Below are 19,802 nucleotides of genomic sequence, written 5' to 3' on the forward strand. Positions count from 1 at the left end.
TACCTTTCAAAATTATCTGGCGATGCACCAAACGCAACCTAAGGGAGAATTAGGCTGTAGGCGAAGCCCAAAATGTGGGTTTTGGATAAATTGTGGGTGGGTGAGTGTTTTGAGGGACCGTACCAGATTAAGCGGAGGCAGAATTTGGTAGGCTTTGAGCCAATTTAACAAGTTGCAGCTATTGCTCAGCATTTCTAAGAAATTCTCGACTTGATGTTTTACAATGCCAAGTATGTTTGGGGACCAAGCATGAGACCTAAAACAAAGAACTTGCTTCCATATATTACAAGAAAATTGGCGACGACACTGTTTTGTTTTATTTCTGTTTTTCCCTTTCCTCTCTTTATTCTATTCAATTTTGCTGATGTCTATTACTCTATTACGTTGTTTGCGTGACCTGTAATCCTCTTTCTCTGTAAATATCTCTTTTTTAATAAGATTATGGGTGGTCTTTGCCTCCCCTTCAATTAAAAAAAAACAAAGATAGAATTGGTGCTTCATCGCGTCGCCATGTGGCCTCACAAATATCTTATTCCTGTTTTTTTTTTGGTAACAGGAGCCAAATGGCCACAGCAATAATATTAAGATAGAAGAACACAAATTACAAAACCTGGGACTCCCAGGACAAGTTCATCAAAAGAAAACAAAGACATAAGTTTAAAATAGAAGGCGTTTAAGATATACAAATACAGATAGTAGCAGGCATAAAGGAAAGCATTCCATACTGCAGCACCATACTTCGAAAGCCAAATAAACCCCGACAGTAATTTACCAGCAGAAGCGATGAGAGGCCCTGCAAAAAAGTTCACAGAATAATACAGGTTTCACAAAGAATTTAAGAGGTATGCTGAAATTGGCACCTTACAGCATGCACACCCAGACCAGATAACAGAGCAATCCCTGGAACAAATAAAATGTGAATAGGAAAGAGGAGATTCGATCCTTGCTGAACCTGAGAATTTAACTTTATATTCGCCACTTGATAACATAAATTTTAACAACCTGCAAAATAGAGTAAAAGACCAGGCGTCAGGCAGAGAGGTACCCTCCTGCACAGACTCCTTTGTCCAAATCCCCATCTCCATAACAGTAAAGAACCAAAAATAAGCTTTATAGAGAGAGTTTAGAGACGCAATGAACTCAAAATCCATATATGTCAATAAAAGCAAATACACCACCCAATATTTCAGCCTGTTACATTTGCACCAAAGCTGATCTGGGGGCAAACACTGAAAGCAACGATCAAGATAAGGCATCAGGGCAACACTAGTGAAGACCGGCATCATCATCGTTCATAAAGAATTTTCCAAGAATCCGCTTGGAGAATTTGAGTAAAATCCGAATCAAAAGGACCATGAGGGGTTATATGAATATCAGTCAATACCGCAAACGTTGCTAAATAATCAACTGCCATATTTCCTTCTCGAAAAATATGAGTCGCCTGAAAGTTTTGAAGCAAATCCTTCCACATGAACAGATCCTTAAGTAAAGGCCCTGAAACATAGAAGCAACAGAAAAAGTAAGCCATCGAATAACTGTGGCTGAGTCACCTCCAACCCAAATATCTTATTCCTTTGATACTCAATCAAGACACTATGATGGTTATTATTGCGGCCAATCCCCCCGTCATCTGATCGTCGGGGTCACGCACCTGTAAGAAAAGTCCTCACTGACCGGAGATGCCTCCGACGGAGACCCTCCGACGGTCAAGTCAGAGAGGAGACTAAGCAACAGTAGAAAATCAGGGGCTCAACCGAGGAGAGAGAGAGAGCTAGAGAGCTCAAGAGCTTAAAGGTGCTTACCAAAACTGTTGTCTTACCCTGTTTTATAGTAGAATGCAGTATGATCCCGCCATTAATGGTGCAGACAGCTGGAGAGTTGTCAAATCATCGAGGGCTGTCAAATCACTGTGGGCTGTCAAGTCATTGGAATTAATCCATGTCCTTGACAGGCAATGCCCTAGGGTGGTCGTACCGCATGTCCCTAACGGGGCAACGGCCCATAGCGGTTGTACAGCGTTTGGATGGGTTGGCCGACTATATGTCGGTATTCGGCTGCCAAGTCATCGGGTGGTGACTCGGAGACACCGTCGGCTGATCTGGTGCCTTGTGAAAGTCGGACGTCGGCTGCCACCCCCGACAGTGAGTCGGTGATGTGGGTTCGGCCGTTCGGTCGATTGGAAGTAGTATTGGTCTATTTGACCGGCATGCCTTCGGCCGGATATTGTCAACAGTCATTGTCGGTAGTCATTATCGGAGTCATTGTTGGAGTCTTCCGTCGGTCCGGTGGGTAGAGTCGAGCATCGGTCGGACCGATCCGAGGGTAAGTCGGCGTACAGGGGTCAGTCGGCATATTCCAACAGTTGCCCCCCCCCACTCTTGAGTCGGATGTCGTGTTGGCCCACGTTTCTACGTGGGCGACGGCTTCGGGCGAAAGGAGTGGTTTTCCATCATGTCATGCTCTGACTCTGGTGACCGTATCAACGAATGATCCGATGTTAGACGTCTCATTGGGAACGCAAACCGTCGTCTCATTGGGAATACAAACCGTCGTCGGTTAATTAATTCTGAGATGCGATTTTTCTACCACGTGTCAGGGGGCTATTGGGCCTGAACTGCTCACGTGGATGGAGGCGACGTGGCTCGATCTAGGACAGATGCGTCGAACCATCGGATCGAGGAAGGGCCCAGGCGCTGCCACGTGTCGACATCCAAAAAATCCTCGTTTGATGTGCTTTCATCTCGACCGTCGAAGGGCCTTATATATATGCGGCCACTTACATCCAAAACTTCACTTTTTGCTGTCCGATTTCTGGCGCTGAGGCTCTGTCGAGTTGTCTTCCAGTTTCAGATAGTCATTTTTGTCCTCCTTCGAAAGCTTTTCTCGAAGTTTTTTCATTCTTGTCTCCTTGTATCCTTTCTCCTTTGGCATTTTTCTTTTTGTTCTCTTTTTTGGGGCTAGCGATATGGCTAGAACCTCTCCTCGAGGAAGTCAGTCGGGGAACCCGACCGATGATTCTCGGTCGACCCCAAAGGTGGAGGCTTCTTCACTTTTGAGGTTGAATGTCGAACGGCTCAGGAAGCAGTACGGTATCCCGGAGCAGTTCGAACTCTTCGCCCCTAGGGCTGAGGGTCGGGTTAACAACCCACCTCCGGGCCAGGTGGCCTTTTATGTCGAGGACCTTCGGACAGGTCTTCGCTTTCTGATTCTGAAGTTCGTCCGGAAGGTCTTGGATTATTACGGGCTTTGCCCGACGCAACTGGCACCGAACTCAGTCCAGTTAATAATCAGCTTTGCTTTGTTGTGTCGACTTTTGCCGATCTTTCCCCGCATCTCTCTCTTTTGGGCGTTCTTCATCCTCCGACCCCACTTGAAAGCCTGAAGGTGGTGGTTCTTCAATCTCCGGAAGGGTCTTTCATTCATTACCGGTCTTCCATCGTCAATCCACGGATAGAAGAACCATTTTTTTTTTGCTTCTTCTTCGCTACATTGGGGGTTCCCTTCTCACTGGGGTGACCCTCAGACTCAGCCGAATGAAAACAGTCGGGTGGAGGCTGGAGACCGAGAGGACTTTCACCGACTGAAGGATGTGTCGATGCCGAAGCAGAGAGAGCTCATCACCGAGCAAGCTCTGTACGATGCTGGCCTGAGTTCGGTTCTTCGCTTAGGTACTATTCGGTCTGTCGATCGTCTTTTGATTTTTTTCATCCATCTTCGGACTTGCGCTAATCCTTTGTTGAAATTGTAGGCATGCTGTCGAGAGTAAGACTGACAGACACCGACATTCGGCAACATGCGGTGAGGAAGAGACCGACGCCCAGGGCCGGACCTTCGCGGCCCCCCAAGAGGCCTCAGACATCATCCCCGATCGGTATTGCGATGGCGGCAGTGCAGCCCGACATCGAACGGGCATCGAACTTTAAGCCGGTCATCGCCCTGTCGGCGTCAGTGGTGCGACTCGAGGCACCTCCGAGGAAGGGGCGACGGAGGGGGCAGTCGAAGGAGTGTCGGATCCCCCGCCTATGGAAGAGATTCGGGCCGAAGCACGTGAGCCCGAACGACCTGTGGCGGCTTCCGTCGCACCCTTGGGAGGAACTCAGTCGAGTTCAAGTTTCCCATCTCTCTCTGATCTTCAAGCCTGGGCGACTGATCGGGGGAAGGTTCCGATGGCGCCGATGGACGACACAAGGTTGGCGGACTGTGTCGCATCGTCCGACGTTCGAGTTTCCGAAGGAGCGTCGACCCTGGCCAACCACAATTTGGCTAGGAGGTTGTGTCAGGCAACCATTCTCCTGACCGATCGGGAGCTCTTGAAGAGTCGACCGGTGACCGAGATGCTTACTTCCTTTTACCTGACCATGATCCAGGTGAACTCTTCTTCTTCTTCTTTCTTCATTATTATTTTCATCATTTCATTTTTCTGATGATCGGCCTTCTACTTACAGCTGATCTACAATATGTCCGAGCTGGAGGTCGGGTATCGGAGGTTTGACGACCTCCGGGCGGCTTGGAAGAATAGGGTCGAAACTGTCGAAGTCGAGAAGGCGACGCTTGTGCATCAGCTGAAGCTGTCGGTCGACCGCGAGGCTAGGCTCGAGGAAGAGATTTCCAGACTCACCAATGGCCTAGCCACCTCGGAGGCCGAACTTCAGTCGGCTCGCGAGCAGGTCCAGTGCAAGACCCGTTCCGTTCATCGACTGTGGCATAAGCGAGATGGCTGCATCAGAGAGCTCGAGGTTGAGCGCGAACAACTTCGGATTAGCTTGGAGAACCTGGCTTAGGCCAAGGAGAACTTGTCCTCCGCCCAAGCCGACGCCGACGTAGCGAAGGCGGAGGCAGAGTCGGCCAAAAAGGTGTTGAGCCGGGCGATGGAGGACTTTCGTGGCTCGGATGAGTACCGGGAGGAGCTTCTCGAGAGTGGCTTCACCTCCTATCGGGTGGGGTACGAGGACACCCGAGATGCAATTCAGAGTCTGCACCCAAAGCTTGACCTGAGCAGCGTCGTCCCTCTGGGGTCGGAGGACCAAGCCGCAGAGGGGGATGCCGACCCAATGCCGGAGGATCCGACGGCTGCGGAGGAGGCCGACCCTGGGCCGATGGAACGAGCTGCTGAAGGTGAGATGGCTCCAACCTTTGGTCCCACTCTGACCTGAGCGGGTACATCGATTGCTTCCGAACTATCCCCGATGCAGGAAGTCGACTCTGACGAATAGTCGGAGTGTCTGCTCCATTATTTTTGTATTCTTTTATTTTTATTTTGTCTTTGATATTTGTAATCGGACTTCGGCCCAATTTTGTAAGTCACTTCGACTAAATGAAATCAAAGACTTTTCAAACTTTTTTCTGCATGCGGTTCAAAGTATATGTCTCACCGAGCCATCCCTGAGAGTATAGGTCGTAGCTCCGACATACCTCGTTAAGACATTCGGTAGGATCTAGCATAGCTGATCAAAGTAGTCAGTGGCATACATCGTGCTAAGGGCAGTGCAAGCTCCGATCGTAGGCCGGCATCCCGACTATCATACAAATAGCATAGGATCCGATGGTCGAGAGCCGTCCCGACTGTAGGTCGAGTGTTCGTCGCCCGGACCTTGGTCGGGCATGCACATTGGGCTGAGTGTCGGTCAATCTTCGAGCGTAGCTCGTTGACATGATCATTCTGTAGAATCTGATAGTCGAGTGGCATTCAATGTATTCGATTAGGATAACGACGACAAGTCGAACATCCATTATCCAACCCTTGGTCAAGCGTATACGTCGTGATGTATGATAAACGGTGGCAAACCGAATATCCTTCGATCGATCGTGACCAAGTCGAGTCTGATAGTCGAGTGGTGTCCGACGTATTCGGTTAGGATAGTGACGACAAGTCAAATATCCATTGTCCGACCCTTGGTCGGACGTGCACATCGGGATATATGATAAACGGTGGCAAGTTGAATATCCTTCGATCGATCGTGATCGAGTCGGTATGTCGCAAGTGCGACTGCGATCGTCTTGGCATTTTGTCCTTCTTAGCCAAAGCTAAGTCGGCAAGTTAGCTAGCTGCGTTGATCGAGAGTCGATTGCGGAAGGAGCGCGGCTTCAACTTAGAGAGGTTTCATCACTAGCACTGGCCTTCCGTTAGTGTAGACAGAATGGTTCTCGTAAGAGTCCGATGCATCATCGGCGATCGAACCATAGATTCGATGATCGAGACGTAGATTCGGAGATCGAAACATAGATTCGACGATCGAGACATAGATTCGACGATCGAACCATAGGTTTCCAACAAGACGTTGGGCCCAAGTCGGGATGTCGAGGCTCGTACTTCTGACGAGGGCCGACCCTCGACGGAGAGCCAAACTTTGTAGACTCTGGAGCTTTGAAATTGAGTTGTATTTCGAGCAAGGGCATACAGAATTCATTGATGATACAATTTCAGGTTGTCGGCATTCCAAGTTCGGGAAATGGCTATCCCTTCCAGGGTCTCAAGTCGATAGGCACCCGACCTGCAAGTGTCTGCTATCTTGTAGGGTCCTTCCCAGTTTGGGGACAGTTTCCCTTGATCCTGAGGGTTTGAGACTTTCGCCTTCCTTAAAATCAGGTCTCCAAGTTTGAAGGACTTTGGCCTAACTTTAGCATTGTAGTATCGGGCCACTCTTTGTCGATAGGAAGCCATGCGGAGTTGAGCCTCGCGTCAGAGCTCGGGTAGGAGCTCCAAGTCTGCTCTCCGACACTCGGAGTTGCCCGATTCACAGTACTGCTCAACTCTAGTCGATGGTAGCCCAAACTCGAGTGGGATCATCACCTCCATCCCATAGGCCAAATTGAAAAAAGATTCTCTGATCGAGATACGGGGTGTCGTTCGGTATGCCCACAGGATCGAGTGTAACTCCTTAACCCAGAGGCCTCTGACTTCATTCAGTCGAGTCTTCAACCCATGCAGAATGGTCCGATTGGTTACTTCGACTTTCCCGTTAGACTGTAGATGCCCAACCGAGGTCAGCTTGTGCGTGATATGAAATCTCGCACAGAACTCTCTGAAGTCATGGTTGTCGAACTGTCGCTCATTATTGGTGATGATAGTGTATGGCAGTCCGAATCTAGAGATGATGGACTTCTGGATAAAGTCTTCCATCTTATGCTCGGTGATTTGCACCAGGAGTTCGACCTCCACCCACTTGGTGAAGTAGTCACTATGAACTTTCTTTGGCCAGATACCGGAGGGAAAGGGTCGAGTATGTCGATTCCCCATTGGGCGAAGGGCCACGGGGCGATAATGAAAGTCAGCTAGTTGGCGGACCGGTGTTGTAAGTTGGCATACCTTTGACATGGCTCACATCTCTAAACCAAGTCAGCCGCATCTTTCTTCATGGTGGGCCAGTAGTAACCTTGCCGTAGGACTTTGTAGGCCAAAGATTTGCCCCCCAGGTGACTTTCGCAGATCCCTTCACGCACCTCTCTGAGTGCGTAGTCCGCGTCCGTCAATCTCAGGCACTTTAGCAAGGGAAGGGAGAACGACCTTTTGTAGAGTCGCCCATCCATCATTACATATTGGGAGGCTATCCATCGGAGTCGCTTGGCTTCCACGGGGTCTTCGAGATTGGTTCCGTCAATCAGATACTGAACGATCAGATCCATCCAGTTTGGCTCGATTGTCAGTTGTAGCACCTCCTCAGCCTTGTCGATGCTCGGTTGCTCGAGACTCTCCATGAGTGTCCGGCCCAAAGTGCCATAGGCAGATGTCGCAAGCCTGGAGAGTGCGTCGGCCCGAGCATTCTCCGTCCTGGGAATGTGGGAGATTTCGAAATACTTAAGGTGTGCCACAAGATCTCTCACCTTCTGAAAATATTTCGCATTGATCGGATCCCGTGCTTCGAATTCGCCTTTGACTTGCTCCACAATCAGCTGGGAGTCAGAGAAGACTCTGAGGCTGTCGATCCTGAGCTCCTTCACCACTCTCAAGCCAGCGAGAAGTGCTTCATACTCGGCTTGATTATTGGAAGCTTTGAAGTTGAATCAGAGGGCGTACTCGGTAACTACTCCCTCCAAGTTGGTGAGCAGGAACCTGACCTCTCTCCCTTGGGCATTGGAAGCTCCATCTATGTGTAACACCCAGGTTGACCTGGGGTCATATTCAGAGGTCGCAGCTTTTTTGGAGCTCCCGTCTTCCGACATCTGGTCGACTGTCGGGCATTCCGCAATGAAGTCAGTCAGAACTTGGGCTTTCAAAGCAGGTCGCGGTCGGTACTGGATGTCGAACTTGCTCAGCTTCGTCGCCCATTTCGTCAGTCATCCTGATGTGTCGGGGCGATGGAGGATCGCCCTCAGGGGTGGTCGGTGAGGACCACGATGGCGTGTACTTGGAAATACGGATGGAGTCATTGCACTGATATGACCAAGGCAAATATCATCTTCTCCATCCTTGAGTATCGAGTTTCGGCTTCGTGGAGCACTTTGCTGGTATAATATATGGGCTGGTGAGTTCGACTCTCGTTCTCCCGGACGAGTACCGAACTAACCACCTCTGGGGCGGTAGCCAAGTAAAGGTATAATATTTCTCCGACCTCTGGCTTTTCAAGTAGGGATGGAGAAGTCAGGTACTTCTTCAAATCTTCGAAGGCTTGTCGGCACTCATTCGGCCAAGAGAAGTCCTTCGTCTGCCTCAGGATTTTGAAGAACGAGAGTCATCTCTCAGTCGATCGAGAAATGAATCGACTGAGCGCGATGATCCTTTCATTGAGCTGCTGTACTTCTTTTTTGGTGTTCGAATATCGCATGTCGATGATCGTCTTTATCTTCTCAGGATTGGCCTCAATTTCATGCTGAGAAATGATGAATTCGAGGAACTTCTCTAAAGTTATCCCGAAGGTGCACTTAGTCAGATTTAGCTTCATCCAATATCGCCGAAGAGTGCGAAAAGTTTTTTCCAAATCTTAGACATGATCTGAAGCCTGTGCGCTCTTCACCATCATGTCGTCCATGTACACCTCCATGTTGCACTCGATTTGAGCTTTGAAGACCTTATTGACGAGGTGCTGGTAGGTGGCCCCGGCATTCTTCAGACCGAAGGGCATCACTCTGTAACAGTAAAGGCCCTTTGCAGTCACGAAGGCCATATGCTCTTCATCCTCGGGCGCCATCCGGATCTGGTTATTTCCGGCGAAGACATCCATGAAGCTGAGCAGTCGATGATCGGACGTCGCATCCACCAGTTGGTCGATCTTCGGTAGTGAAAAGCTATCCTTCGGGTAGGCTCGATTTAGGTTGGTATAGTCGATACAGATCCTCCACTTTTCGTTGGCTTTCTTCACCATGACGATATTGACGAGCCAGTCAGGATATGTGGTTTCTCTGATGAAGCCCGCTTCGAGCAGCTTGTCTACTTCTTCGTCGATGGCCTTCTGTCTTTCAGAGGTGAAAGATCGTTTCTTCTGTCTCACCGATTTCATGCCAGGGACGATGTTGAGTCGGTGAGTCATTATTTCTAGAGATATGCCGGACATATCCGCTGTCAACCAAGCGAATATATTAGTGTTGGCTTTCAACAGCTCTATCAACTGCTGTCGCTCTGGGTCGAACAACTACGACCCGACCCAGATGATCTATTCAGGATTCTTTGTTATCGGGATGGAAATCAGCTGTTCAACCGGTTCACACCGTTCCTCCTCTTCCCGTTGGTCCAGCTTGTCGACCGACAGGGAGTCCTTCGATTTATTATTTTGAGTGGAGATTTGAAAGCATCGCCGAGCGAGCTGTTGATCCCCGTGCATTTCTCCAGCTCCATTTTTAGTCGAGAATCAGACCAGCAAGTCGTATGTCGAGACTATCGCTCTGAGGGTATTTAGTCCGGGTCTTCCAAGTATGGCGTTATAGGTCGAAGGTACTTGAACGACTGTGAAGGTCATGTAGACGGTGCTTTGTCGTGGTTCGGCCTCAGCTATCATGGAAAGAGTAATTTCTCCTTCCACTGTGACGGCCTCCCCGACGAAACCCACTAGGGGTGTAGAGACTCTCCTGAGTCGGTCGGTCGACAGTCGCATTCGAGAGAAGGTCGAGTAAAATAAAACGTTAGTCGAGCTTCCATTATCAACAAGAATCATTTTTACATCATAGTTCGCTATTGTCGCCGAGACAACAACAACATCATCATGGGGGGTTTGGATTTTTTGAGCATCTTCATCTGCAAAGATGATTACATCATCCTGGCATGGCCTCTTCGTCGACTCTCCTTCAGCCGTCGTTCCTCGGTCCAGTCGTCTGGAGATCATATTGATGACTCCAACAGTAGGCTGATTATTCGCTACCTCTTCAGTCGGTTGGGGTAGTCTGTCGGGAAGGGGTCGAGCCGGTGGGTCCCTTCGATACTTTTCGAGATACCCTCGTCGTATGAGGGCCTCTATTCATCCTTGAGTTGGATGCATTGTTCGATGTTGTGACCGTGGTCCCGATGGAATCGACAGTATTTTCTCCGATCGAGGCCCTTTGTCTTTAGAGGTGGAGGCCATCGCAGGTATTCCGCTCCTTCGATCTCCATCAGGATCTGCGCACGAGGAGCAGAGAGAGGGGTGTAGGAGTCATACCTGCGATGCGTTAGTCTCAAACTCCGTCGTCGGGGCGAGACTCATCTATCGATCGGGGGCCTGCTGGGTTCAGCAGGAGCCCGACTTTTCTTCTGCTTCTCCTTCTGGCCCGTGCCCTCAGTCAGGCACTAGTCGGAAACTCCTTCATCCGCGTGCATGTATTTGTACGCGCGCTCCAGCAATTCAGCATACGTCTGGGGGAGGGTCTCGTCCAAGGAATATGTGAATCGGGACCCCCTTAGCCCCCTCTTCATGGCCGAGATAGCCATGTCTTCATTGAGGTCCCGGACCTCAAGTGTGGCTGCATTGAATCGAGCCACAAAGTGTCAGAACGTCTCATTTTCTCCCTGCTTGAGGGAGAAAAGACTGTCCGAGGTTCGTGGTGGTTTCCGACTGGTGCTGAAATAGACCACGAAAGAATGCTCGAGCTGCCTGAAGGAGTGGGTACATCCTGAGCAGAGACCAGAGTACCAGGCCCTGACAGCTTTACGAAGCATGGTGGAGAAGCCGATGCAGAGGAGGGCATCGGTTGCCCCTTGAATTATCATGAGAGTCTTGTAGCTCTCCAGATGGTCAACTGGGTCGGTGGAGCCGTCGTAAGGCTTCACATGAGGCATCTTGAACCGACTAGGGATTGGTTCATCGAGGATAAATCGGAAGAAAGGTTGGGTGGTCCGGAAGTCGACGTCGTTCGAAGACTTCTGACCATCTGCCTGGAGATGGACAAGCCAACGGTCGATTTCTTCGAACTTACATTCGTAGTCGTCTAACCGTCGGTGTTGAGAAATCCCAGGGGTTGAACCTCCCGACGAATTTGAGAGTGAGGCAGACGATGTTCGCAGCCGCTTCTCTTTCCTCGCTCGCTCCAGTTGGAAAGGAGAGGGATGTCAAGACTGACGGGTGTCACGCTGTGGCCGCCTCACTCCTTCTCGATGGGAGTGTTGAGACGGCTGCTCTTGAGGAGACGAAAGTTGACGTGGACGTCGGTGGCTGCTTCTGGATGGCATAGGGTGCACCGTCAGTTATTCCACCGGCGGTTGTTCTGCCGGTGGTTGCGGCAACTAAGTCGGTTGTTGCTGGAGGTTTTTGACTGCATCCGTCAAAACAGTCATTTGCCGCACGATCGTCGCAATTTATGCGTCTGTGGTCACCACCAGATGCGGAGAGCTGGGTTCCGCCATGGAGAATAAAGAAGGGGCCTCTTCCCGACGGAAAGAGTGCCTCACCGATCCGATAGCTCTCGATCGCTGAGCCCTGATTTTTGTCATCTCGAACGATTTTTCAAGCTCTATGGAGCTCGCTGTCTTACCTCCGTCGAATGCTCCTACCTAGCGTGCCAAATCTGTTGTGGCCAATCCCCCCGTCGCCCGATCGCTGGGGTCGCGCACCTGCAAGAAAAGTCCTCACTGACTGGAGATGCCTCCGATGGAGACCCTCCGATGGTCAAGTCAGAGAGGAGACCAGGCAACAGTGAAAAATTAGGGGCTCAGCGAGGGAGAGAGAGAGAGAGCTAGAGAGCTCAAGAGCTTAAAAGCGCTTACCAAAACTGTTGTCTTACCCCGTTTTATAGTAGAATGCAGTATGGTCCTGCCATTAATGGTACAGACAGCTGGAGAGTTGTCAAATCGTCGAGGACTGTCAAATCACCGTGGGTTGTCAAGTCATTGGAATTAATCCATGTCCTTAGCAGGACAATGCCCCAGGACGGCCGTACCACATGTCCCTGACGGGGCAACAGTCCATAGCGATTGTACAGCGTTTGGACGGGTTGGCCGACTATATGTCGGTATTCGACTGTCGGATGGTCGGATGGTGACTCTGAGACACCGTCAGCTGATCTAGTGCCTTGTGGAAGTCGGACGTCGGCTGCCACCCCCTACAGTGAGTCGGTGATATGAGTTCAGCCGTTCGGTCGGTTGGAAACAGTATTGGTCTATTTGATCGGCATACTTTCGGTCGAATATTGTCGGCAGCCATTGTCAGTAGTTATTGTCGGAGTCGTTGTTGGAGTCATCCATCGGTCCGGTGGATAGAGTCAGACGTCGGTCGGATCGGTCCGAAGATAAGTCGACGTACAGGGATCAATCGATATATCCCAACAGTTATCATATATGTTAGCATTAGCTGAATCATACCATCATAGTCTATTTGTTGCTCCTCTTCTCGGAGTATTAAAGATTAATTTTGATGGAGCCGTAAGAGGAACTAATTCTGCTACCAGTTTTATCATTAGAAATGATAATGGGCAATTGATGGTAAAGCACGGCATAGCCATTTTCTCTTCCAAAGAGGAGATCTTTCTCTTGCCCGGATTCCTAGCTCTGATATAGCTTTTTAAGATCCTAGGTTTCTTTTATTTACAGGCTTATCTCCTTTCTTGTATTGAAAAATAGCGTGAATCAATCCTTTTTTTTTTTCCCCCGACTCGCATCAATCCCCATCATGTCGTACGCCAACAGCATGTTGGTTATTTATTTATTTTATTTTTGTACCATTAGCCGGGCGGCTTGGCATTGCCATTTCTAGCGCGTGCCCACGAAGACAGAACATTCTTTCCCGTCACAGCAACAATGACGATTTGCTATTGCATTCATAATTACCACTTGTATTACTAGGTTAGATTCATATACTGACGCGGCCTCTCAGGCTATGGTTATTATAAAAATATTAAAATACATTCTTTGGATTACTAAGAGGAAATACAAAAAAGGTTACAGATCTAACTTCTTAAACTCTGATAAGGATATGCGTTTTTTTCACATTATAAATATCAACTTTCCCACATACATGTACTTTGGAACTCAAAACAATTATCGAAATCCTCCGCCAGAAAAATGTGTATATAAAGGCCGCAACCCCCAGAAATGTCCGCCACTTCAGCACCAAAACTCCCGGGGTCAATGGGGAATTCCCTAAATTTTCTTAAACGGATTCTCCTCCCACTCATCATCCTCTCCGTAGCTCACCTCGCCGCTAGCCAAGAGACCCAACACAAGTCACAGCCCCATGGCCTAGAGCACCTCCTCCCCCAATTATCTCACCGGGGGAACCATCAATTGGAGCTCCAAAAGGAAGAGTCAAGGGCAGAGTACCGTATAATTATTGCATGGATCCTCTGTTTCATAGCTGCCTCTGTTTCTAGTGCAGGAGGGGTTGGTGGTGGCTCCCTCTACCTCCCCATCCTGAACCTTGTGGCTGGCCTAGACCTCAAGTCATCCACCAGTCACTCAGCCTTCATGGTCACGGCAGGTTCACTATCCAATGTGTTATATAACATCTTCTTCGCAAGCCCAGGTCCTGGAGGCAAGACCTTGATCAACTATGAGATTTGTCTGCTCTCGGAGCCATGCATGCTCTTAGGAGTGAGTATCGGAGTGGTTTGCAACATTATGTTCCCAGAGTGGCTAATCACTGCCCTTTTTGCCGCCTTCCTTGCAAGCTCCACCTATAAGACCTGCAGTGCTGGGTTCAAGTTCTGGAGATTAGAGACAGAGGAGGTGAGGAGAGGTGAGGCTTTTAGGCTTGAGAGGGGTGGGAATGAAGTGGATGAGAAGGGGATGGAAGAGCCTTTCTTGGGTGGAGGAGAAGGGGGTGGGCTGAGGGTTCCTTGGAAGGATCTGGTGGTCTTGCTGATGATCTGGCTCTGTTTCTTTGTGCTACATGTCCTCCTAGGAGACAAAGCCGGGAAGGTAAGATTCCTTTATTCACCTCTTTGTTTGTCTGCTTGCTTGCACTCCATATGTTTCCATGTGAAGGACAAACTACCTAGGTGGTTCTGCTAGAAATATCTTATCACTAAGCTTTAAATCCACCACATGGAACAGTGTATTCTTTAGGCCAAATGACTTTCTACCTGAATCCATATGGAACTTCCAGAGACTTGATTGTTTCCCCCTCCATTATTTAGCTTAAGTAGCCGACTATGAGCTAACTATAACAGTGATCCTTCTAGTGCATTTGGCATTTGAGGCTAGTGGCATCAGCACGGCAGATTAAAGCATAAGCCTTGTTCTTGCTGAACTAAAGGAGGATTACAGCCTTACATGGTCAAGTTCTAATTTGTTGCAACTGTGTTCTTTCTTTCTAGTTTTGGTGCTCCAGTTCTTTGGTTCAGCTTGTCATGATAATGAGGTAAATCTAGCTCTGTTGGCTCGTGCTTGCTTTTGCTCGTTCTTACAAAATAGAAAATATTATGTTGAATATAATGCCTTCGAATGTCTACCAGGGGATTTCTGGACAAATCTACTTTGTATGTTTTAGTCCGGTAGGGAATGTGGGTAAAGATGGAGTTGATGTGGTTTTCTGTTTTTACATCAGATCGGGTCAAGTGGGTCTAATAATATAGCCGCCATGACCTCATAGGGCATGGACACCGGCCCAATCAAGCTGATCCTGAAAAAGAGCTGGTCCACCAAGGCCGTGACAGGGTTGGGTTGGATTGGGTGGTGGCTCGCATGCAGTAACTTTCTGTCAGCTTGGATTCTGTTCACTTTGTTAGTGGCTGGGTAGATATTGAAGTCCATTGACTTTAAACATTAAAAGGTACTATCATATGCTGCAAACAATTACACATCTCTTTTTTTTTTTTTTTCGCTTGAACTATTTTTGACACAATCTAAGACCTCATCTAAAAGACTAGCTGTAAGATATTATTTAGATTTCTTGATCCTATATAAATAATCAAGATTTTCACAATAAATAATCGATGTAGGACTATATACACGCCTGCACGCATTTTCACATATTCTCTCCATTTAAGTTTTGGCTTCTTTGCCAGGCTAAATGTCCAAATCCATGCATCCATTCATGAAACATCATGATTGGCTCTTAGTCAACCCCAATAAACCTATGCTATAGTATCTCCTAGTCCACATAAATTATAGGTTAAATCGGCTCTTATACTATTTGTCACAACCCATGACCTTACTCAAAATGGCTAGCCGGAAGATATTATTTGGGTTCATTTGCTTTGTATAAGTACTCAAGATCTTCCTAGTAAATAATCAATATAAGACTACATATTTGTCTGTACATATCCTCAAAGTTTTTGAAAAGTGTACTCAAATATCAAGACAAGAAAATGGAAGGGTTGTTGAGTTATTACAGAAACATTATTAATTCAGAAAAATAGTCAGACACGATGTGGACCATTTTGGTGATTATAAAGAGGGTTAGGATCCAAGAACAAAATCTGCCACATGAGGAAGCTGTGTCACGAGTCTAATTTTCGAAAGGCATAATTTGGTCATATGATGCCTGATTAAAACAATTTTTGGATAATTTTTTAAGATTTACAATGTGACACCCTCCTCAAAGGGTGAAATTAGTGGCCAAGTATAAATTCCATCATTTAGGCCCTGAAATGAGCTGGATAAAAAGAAAATGTTCTTTTTAGGAAAGATTTTAACTAAGCATTATCCCAATCCGAGAAGAATCATATGAAGTGATAGAAGGCTAAGTTAATATAAAAGTCAAGATCTATCTTTTGTAGAATTTTAATGTTCTCATATTTATCTCTATTAGTCTTGTCTGTTTAGAAAAAAAAAAGTCCTATTAGAACTAAGAGAGAAATCCAATCGAAATTGCATAAGGACAGATATCATCATTATAAATAGAAACTATGTACCTTACCTTTATCATCATCAATGAAAAAAATGGGATGTAAACTCAATCTTCATAATATATTTTTCTAAATTTCTTTCAAGAGATTTGAGTGGAGCAAGTTGGGAGAATTATTCCTTCTCCATGATCGAACTAATTGCGGTACTAATACTCATCATTGATATTTCAGCTACCTTATCAATGAACAGAAATCACCATATCCCCATTAAAAATCTATTAAAATTTGTATCTTCTTAGGGACAAATCTTATTATTGTTTAATGTTGTTCAAGCAAATATGTCTATGCCTTGCTTTCCACTTCATTGTTGTTGTTGTTATTGTAAGGATTATGTACTTATCGTATGATGGTTTCTGTAACTGAAGGTAAGGCTGTAGATTGCTTCTCCTCCAAACCAATTCTGGTTATTCTCATTTCTCCTTTCCACAGCAACCACTACTTTTCTGTCACAAGGACCAGATCTTTTGCAACATCTTTTCCAGTTATCTTGATCTTTGATTAGAGCTTCATTTCCAAATCCACAACTCAATACTCCTGTTTACCTCCTAACCATTCACATGCTGTGCTGACATCCAGGTGAATTAGTAATTTGAAGGCTCGCTCTGCATATTAACATATGCAGAAATGTAGTACAACAACCAAACCATCTGCCTTCATCGTGCACCTGATGATGTGCTTCCAGTGTCCCGTGAATAACCTTCTCAAATATTGAACCACGGGGTATATAACACCAATCCTATCTTTGTGATCCGAACATCATTTACGCTAGAAACATTTGAAGAAAAACACACTTCAAAATGACCATAAGTATGCAAAATTATAAGGTTTATTTATGCATGTACGACCATCTGAAGGAACTACCAAGTGCTTGTGTGTGTTCCATGCTCTCAGATGTTGCATTATAGGTTGCCAAAAGCCACATCATACTGGATTCTCAAACTTCCCCATGTAAATGGATTTGAAAGCTCGAAGGGGCTGCCATTGAGTCGTTTCATTCTTCAATTCCGCTTTGAGTCATTTATGTCTTTGTAATGAGTAACCACACTAACTTCGTTTGATCATATTCTCTGTTCAGGGTGTTGTAAACATAAAACCATGTGGAGTTGCATATTGGCTCATCACATTATCCCAAGTTCCTTTTGCCATTGTTTTTACAGCATATATTCTGTATGACAAGAAGAAGAAAAGATTACAACCTCAAAGTCAACAAGATATAGATGGCAAGGTTGGTTAATAGATTAATTTTTGCTGTAGTGCGTCTCTGTCTGTCACATTTGATGTGGCATGAATCAACCACTTTATCATATAGGACATTGCAGCGGAAACCAGGATGGAAGCCTTGCCCATGTTTGTTTTTCCATCAGCTGCCCTCTTCACAGGGGTTTTAGGTGGCCTTTTTGGCATTGGTGGGGGATTGCTCATAAACCCTGTGCTTCTTCAGATAGGGATACCTCCACAGGTAATTCTACTTTCCCTCATGCTACTCGGAAACTGATATTTTTCAGAAAAAGCCTTTTCATATATTTTTGGAAAACAAAATAAGAACTTGTAAATCTATTCTTCTCCTAGTCATGATTTAACCTAGTAATTGGCCCGAGAAAATATGGTTATCCAATCTCAAGCTTGGCTTGCTCTCTCTCTCTTTTGAAGTGAAGTGAAGGGAAGCAAAGTTTCCCACCCTGTTTTATTAATGGAGAATATATTCAGGGGGAAGCAAGGAACGGAGAGAAAGGCTACAGGGAAGAGAATATACAGGAAGGACAAACCAAAGGAAACCAAAACAAAACGACAATGAAAAGAAGATCCCAACGACATCAACCCAGCCTCTCCTACGGTGCCTTACGTCATCACCCAGAAAGTGTCCAATCGGACCACATATCTGAAACCAATTGACTTCTGAGACCAATCACCGGAAAAAGACCTCCAAAATAGACTCAACCGTGTCTGTCATTCTTAGATTCCCAGCCGCTATTGAGGATAGTCTCTCCCATAGAATCTTGTATCGGAGATATTTCAAGTCCCATAATCCTTTTTTGGTGTTTACAAGCGAAAACGGTCGGCTGCAACTCAAACGATATTTCTCTTCATTTATTACTTGATTCATGATCAGGTTTGTCCATCGTCTTCTTCATCTTTCGGCCAAATACCATGGAGCTTTAGCATAAATTATGTTTAAAAAATAAAACATTTAGCCTCAACAGCAGGCCAGAGTTGCTATGAATTTATAATATTAGGCTACTTTTAAACTTTCAGAATCAACTTATCAAGCTTTTACACATATTTATAACATTTTCAACTTCCTGAGCAATTAAATTTGATCCCATTATAGCAAAAATCTTGTTGCATTTGACTTCCGTCTATAGTATATCTTGTGTTATCAGTTCATATGCTTTAACTTTTGATTTTCAGATTACGGCAGCAACAACCACTTTCATTGTTCTGTTCTCGGCTTCGATGTCCATGGTTCAGTATGTCATCCTGGGCATGAAGGGGATCGGTCGAGCTTCAATTTATGCTGCAGTTTCTTTTGTGGCTTCAGCTCTTGGGCTGGCTATCATAGAGAAAGCCATACAAAAGTCAGGTAGGGTGTCTATCATTGTGTTTATGGTTAGCATGGTGATGGTTCTCAGCACGGTTTCAATTACTTGCTTTGGAGCAATTGATGTTTGGAGACAATACACCACTGGGAGCTACATGGGCTTCAAACCACCTTGTTAAGCTTTCTATAAGCCTCTGCAGATCATAAATAAATGGTATTCGGCTTCTTAGGAAGAGAGAAGGTGAATTTGTAATCTGATATTAGTCCTCGGAATTTGGGCCCTGCTGCCTAATGTATGCCATATCTGTAGAGAGCTGTTTGCTTAATTTTAATCTCTTCTTTTTGGGGGGGGGTAAATAATTTTAATCTCTTTGAAACAAAGCAATGTGGACGTTCCATCAACTTTCTCTGGAAAAAGAGGAAAATATGACGGAAAGAAAGAAAGAAGATACTGACCTGCCCCACCCCCCCACCGCCTCTCTCTCTCTCTTTCTCTCTCTGTGAGTGTGCGCCTTTCTCACGGAATTTGGCTTTGAACTCTGATTTATACTATCAGAAGGCCAGGCTCAGGAAAACATCTATTTGATGTTGCTAAAATCTTATCTTGGACCCAGGTGATTAATAGTTTCATGGACTAGAGTTCTCTTGGTTGGAACACGCAGCACTTACATGAAAACTCTCATGCACAAATAAGTCATAATAGTAGCTGCTTCATCTGAATGGCTGCCTGAGCATGCCTACTTCTGTTGGAACTGCAATCCTCTGTGTTTGATTTGCAAAAAAAAAAAATAATTAAGTGCATAATACGGGATTTATGCGGCCAAATACCAAAATTATATTCATCTTTAACCAACATGATTTCATTTTGGTCATAGATACATAACCACCTTAATCGCATAAATCTAGTCAGAAAGAAGGGTTAGGATAACTTTATTCAACTATTGAGAGAGTTTTTATTCATCTGAAATTACCAAAAGAAATATATTTTTTCATTTATTCATTTATCCTATCTTTTTTCTTGAATAGTGATGGAAGAACTAAGTCAGTTCCCCCCAGCTATATTGAAGAATCAAAAAAA

The 19,802-nt window shown here is 46.2% G+C and overlaps 1 protein-coding gene across 1 annotated transcript; it reads left to right on the forward strand.

The window, feature by feature from the left end:
• The first annotated feature begins 13,383 nt into the window (after positions 1-13,383).
• Positions 13,384-19,050, forward strand: LOC105052329 (sulfite exporter TauE/SafE family protein 5). The gene is made up of 4 exons (XM_010933105.4): positions 13,384-14,254; positions 17,261-17,410; positions 17,495-17,644; positions 18,595-19,050. Exons 1-4 carry the CDS (start codon positions 13,430-13,432, stop codon positions 18,901-18,903), a joined length of 1,434 nt encoding a protein of 477 aa, XP_010931407.1. The 5' UTR covers positions 13,384-13,429; the 3' UTR covers positions 18,904-19,050.
• The last annotated feature ends 752 nt before the right edge of the window (positions 19,051-19,802 follow it).

This window comes from Elaeis guineensis, chromosome 2 (assembly GCF_000442705.2).
Source record: "Elaeis guineensis isolate ETL-2024a chromosome 2, EG11, whole genome shotgun sequence".
Taxonomy (NCBI): Eukaryota; Viridiplantae; Streptophyta; class Magnoliopsida; order Arecales; family Arecaceae; genus Elaeis; species Elaeis guineensis.

Bases quoted from the DNA above. Each gene is read 5' to 3' on its own strand.
- LOC105052329 (XM_010933105.4), top strand. From the start codon at position 13,430: ATGTCCGCCACTTCAGCACCAAAACTCCCGGGGTCAATGGGGAATTCC. The intron at 14,255-17,260 runs GTAAGATTCCTT...TTCTCTGTTCAG, and splicing joins TAGGAGACAAAGCCGGGAAG to GGTGTTGTAAACATAAAACC. The intron at 17,411-17,494 runs GTTGGTTAATAG...TTTATCATATAG, and splicing joins AACAAGATATAGATGGCAAG to GACATTGCAGCGGAAACCAG.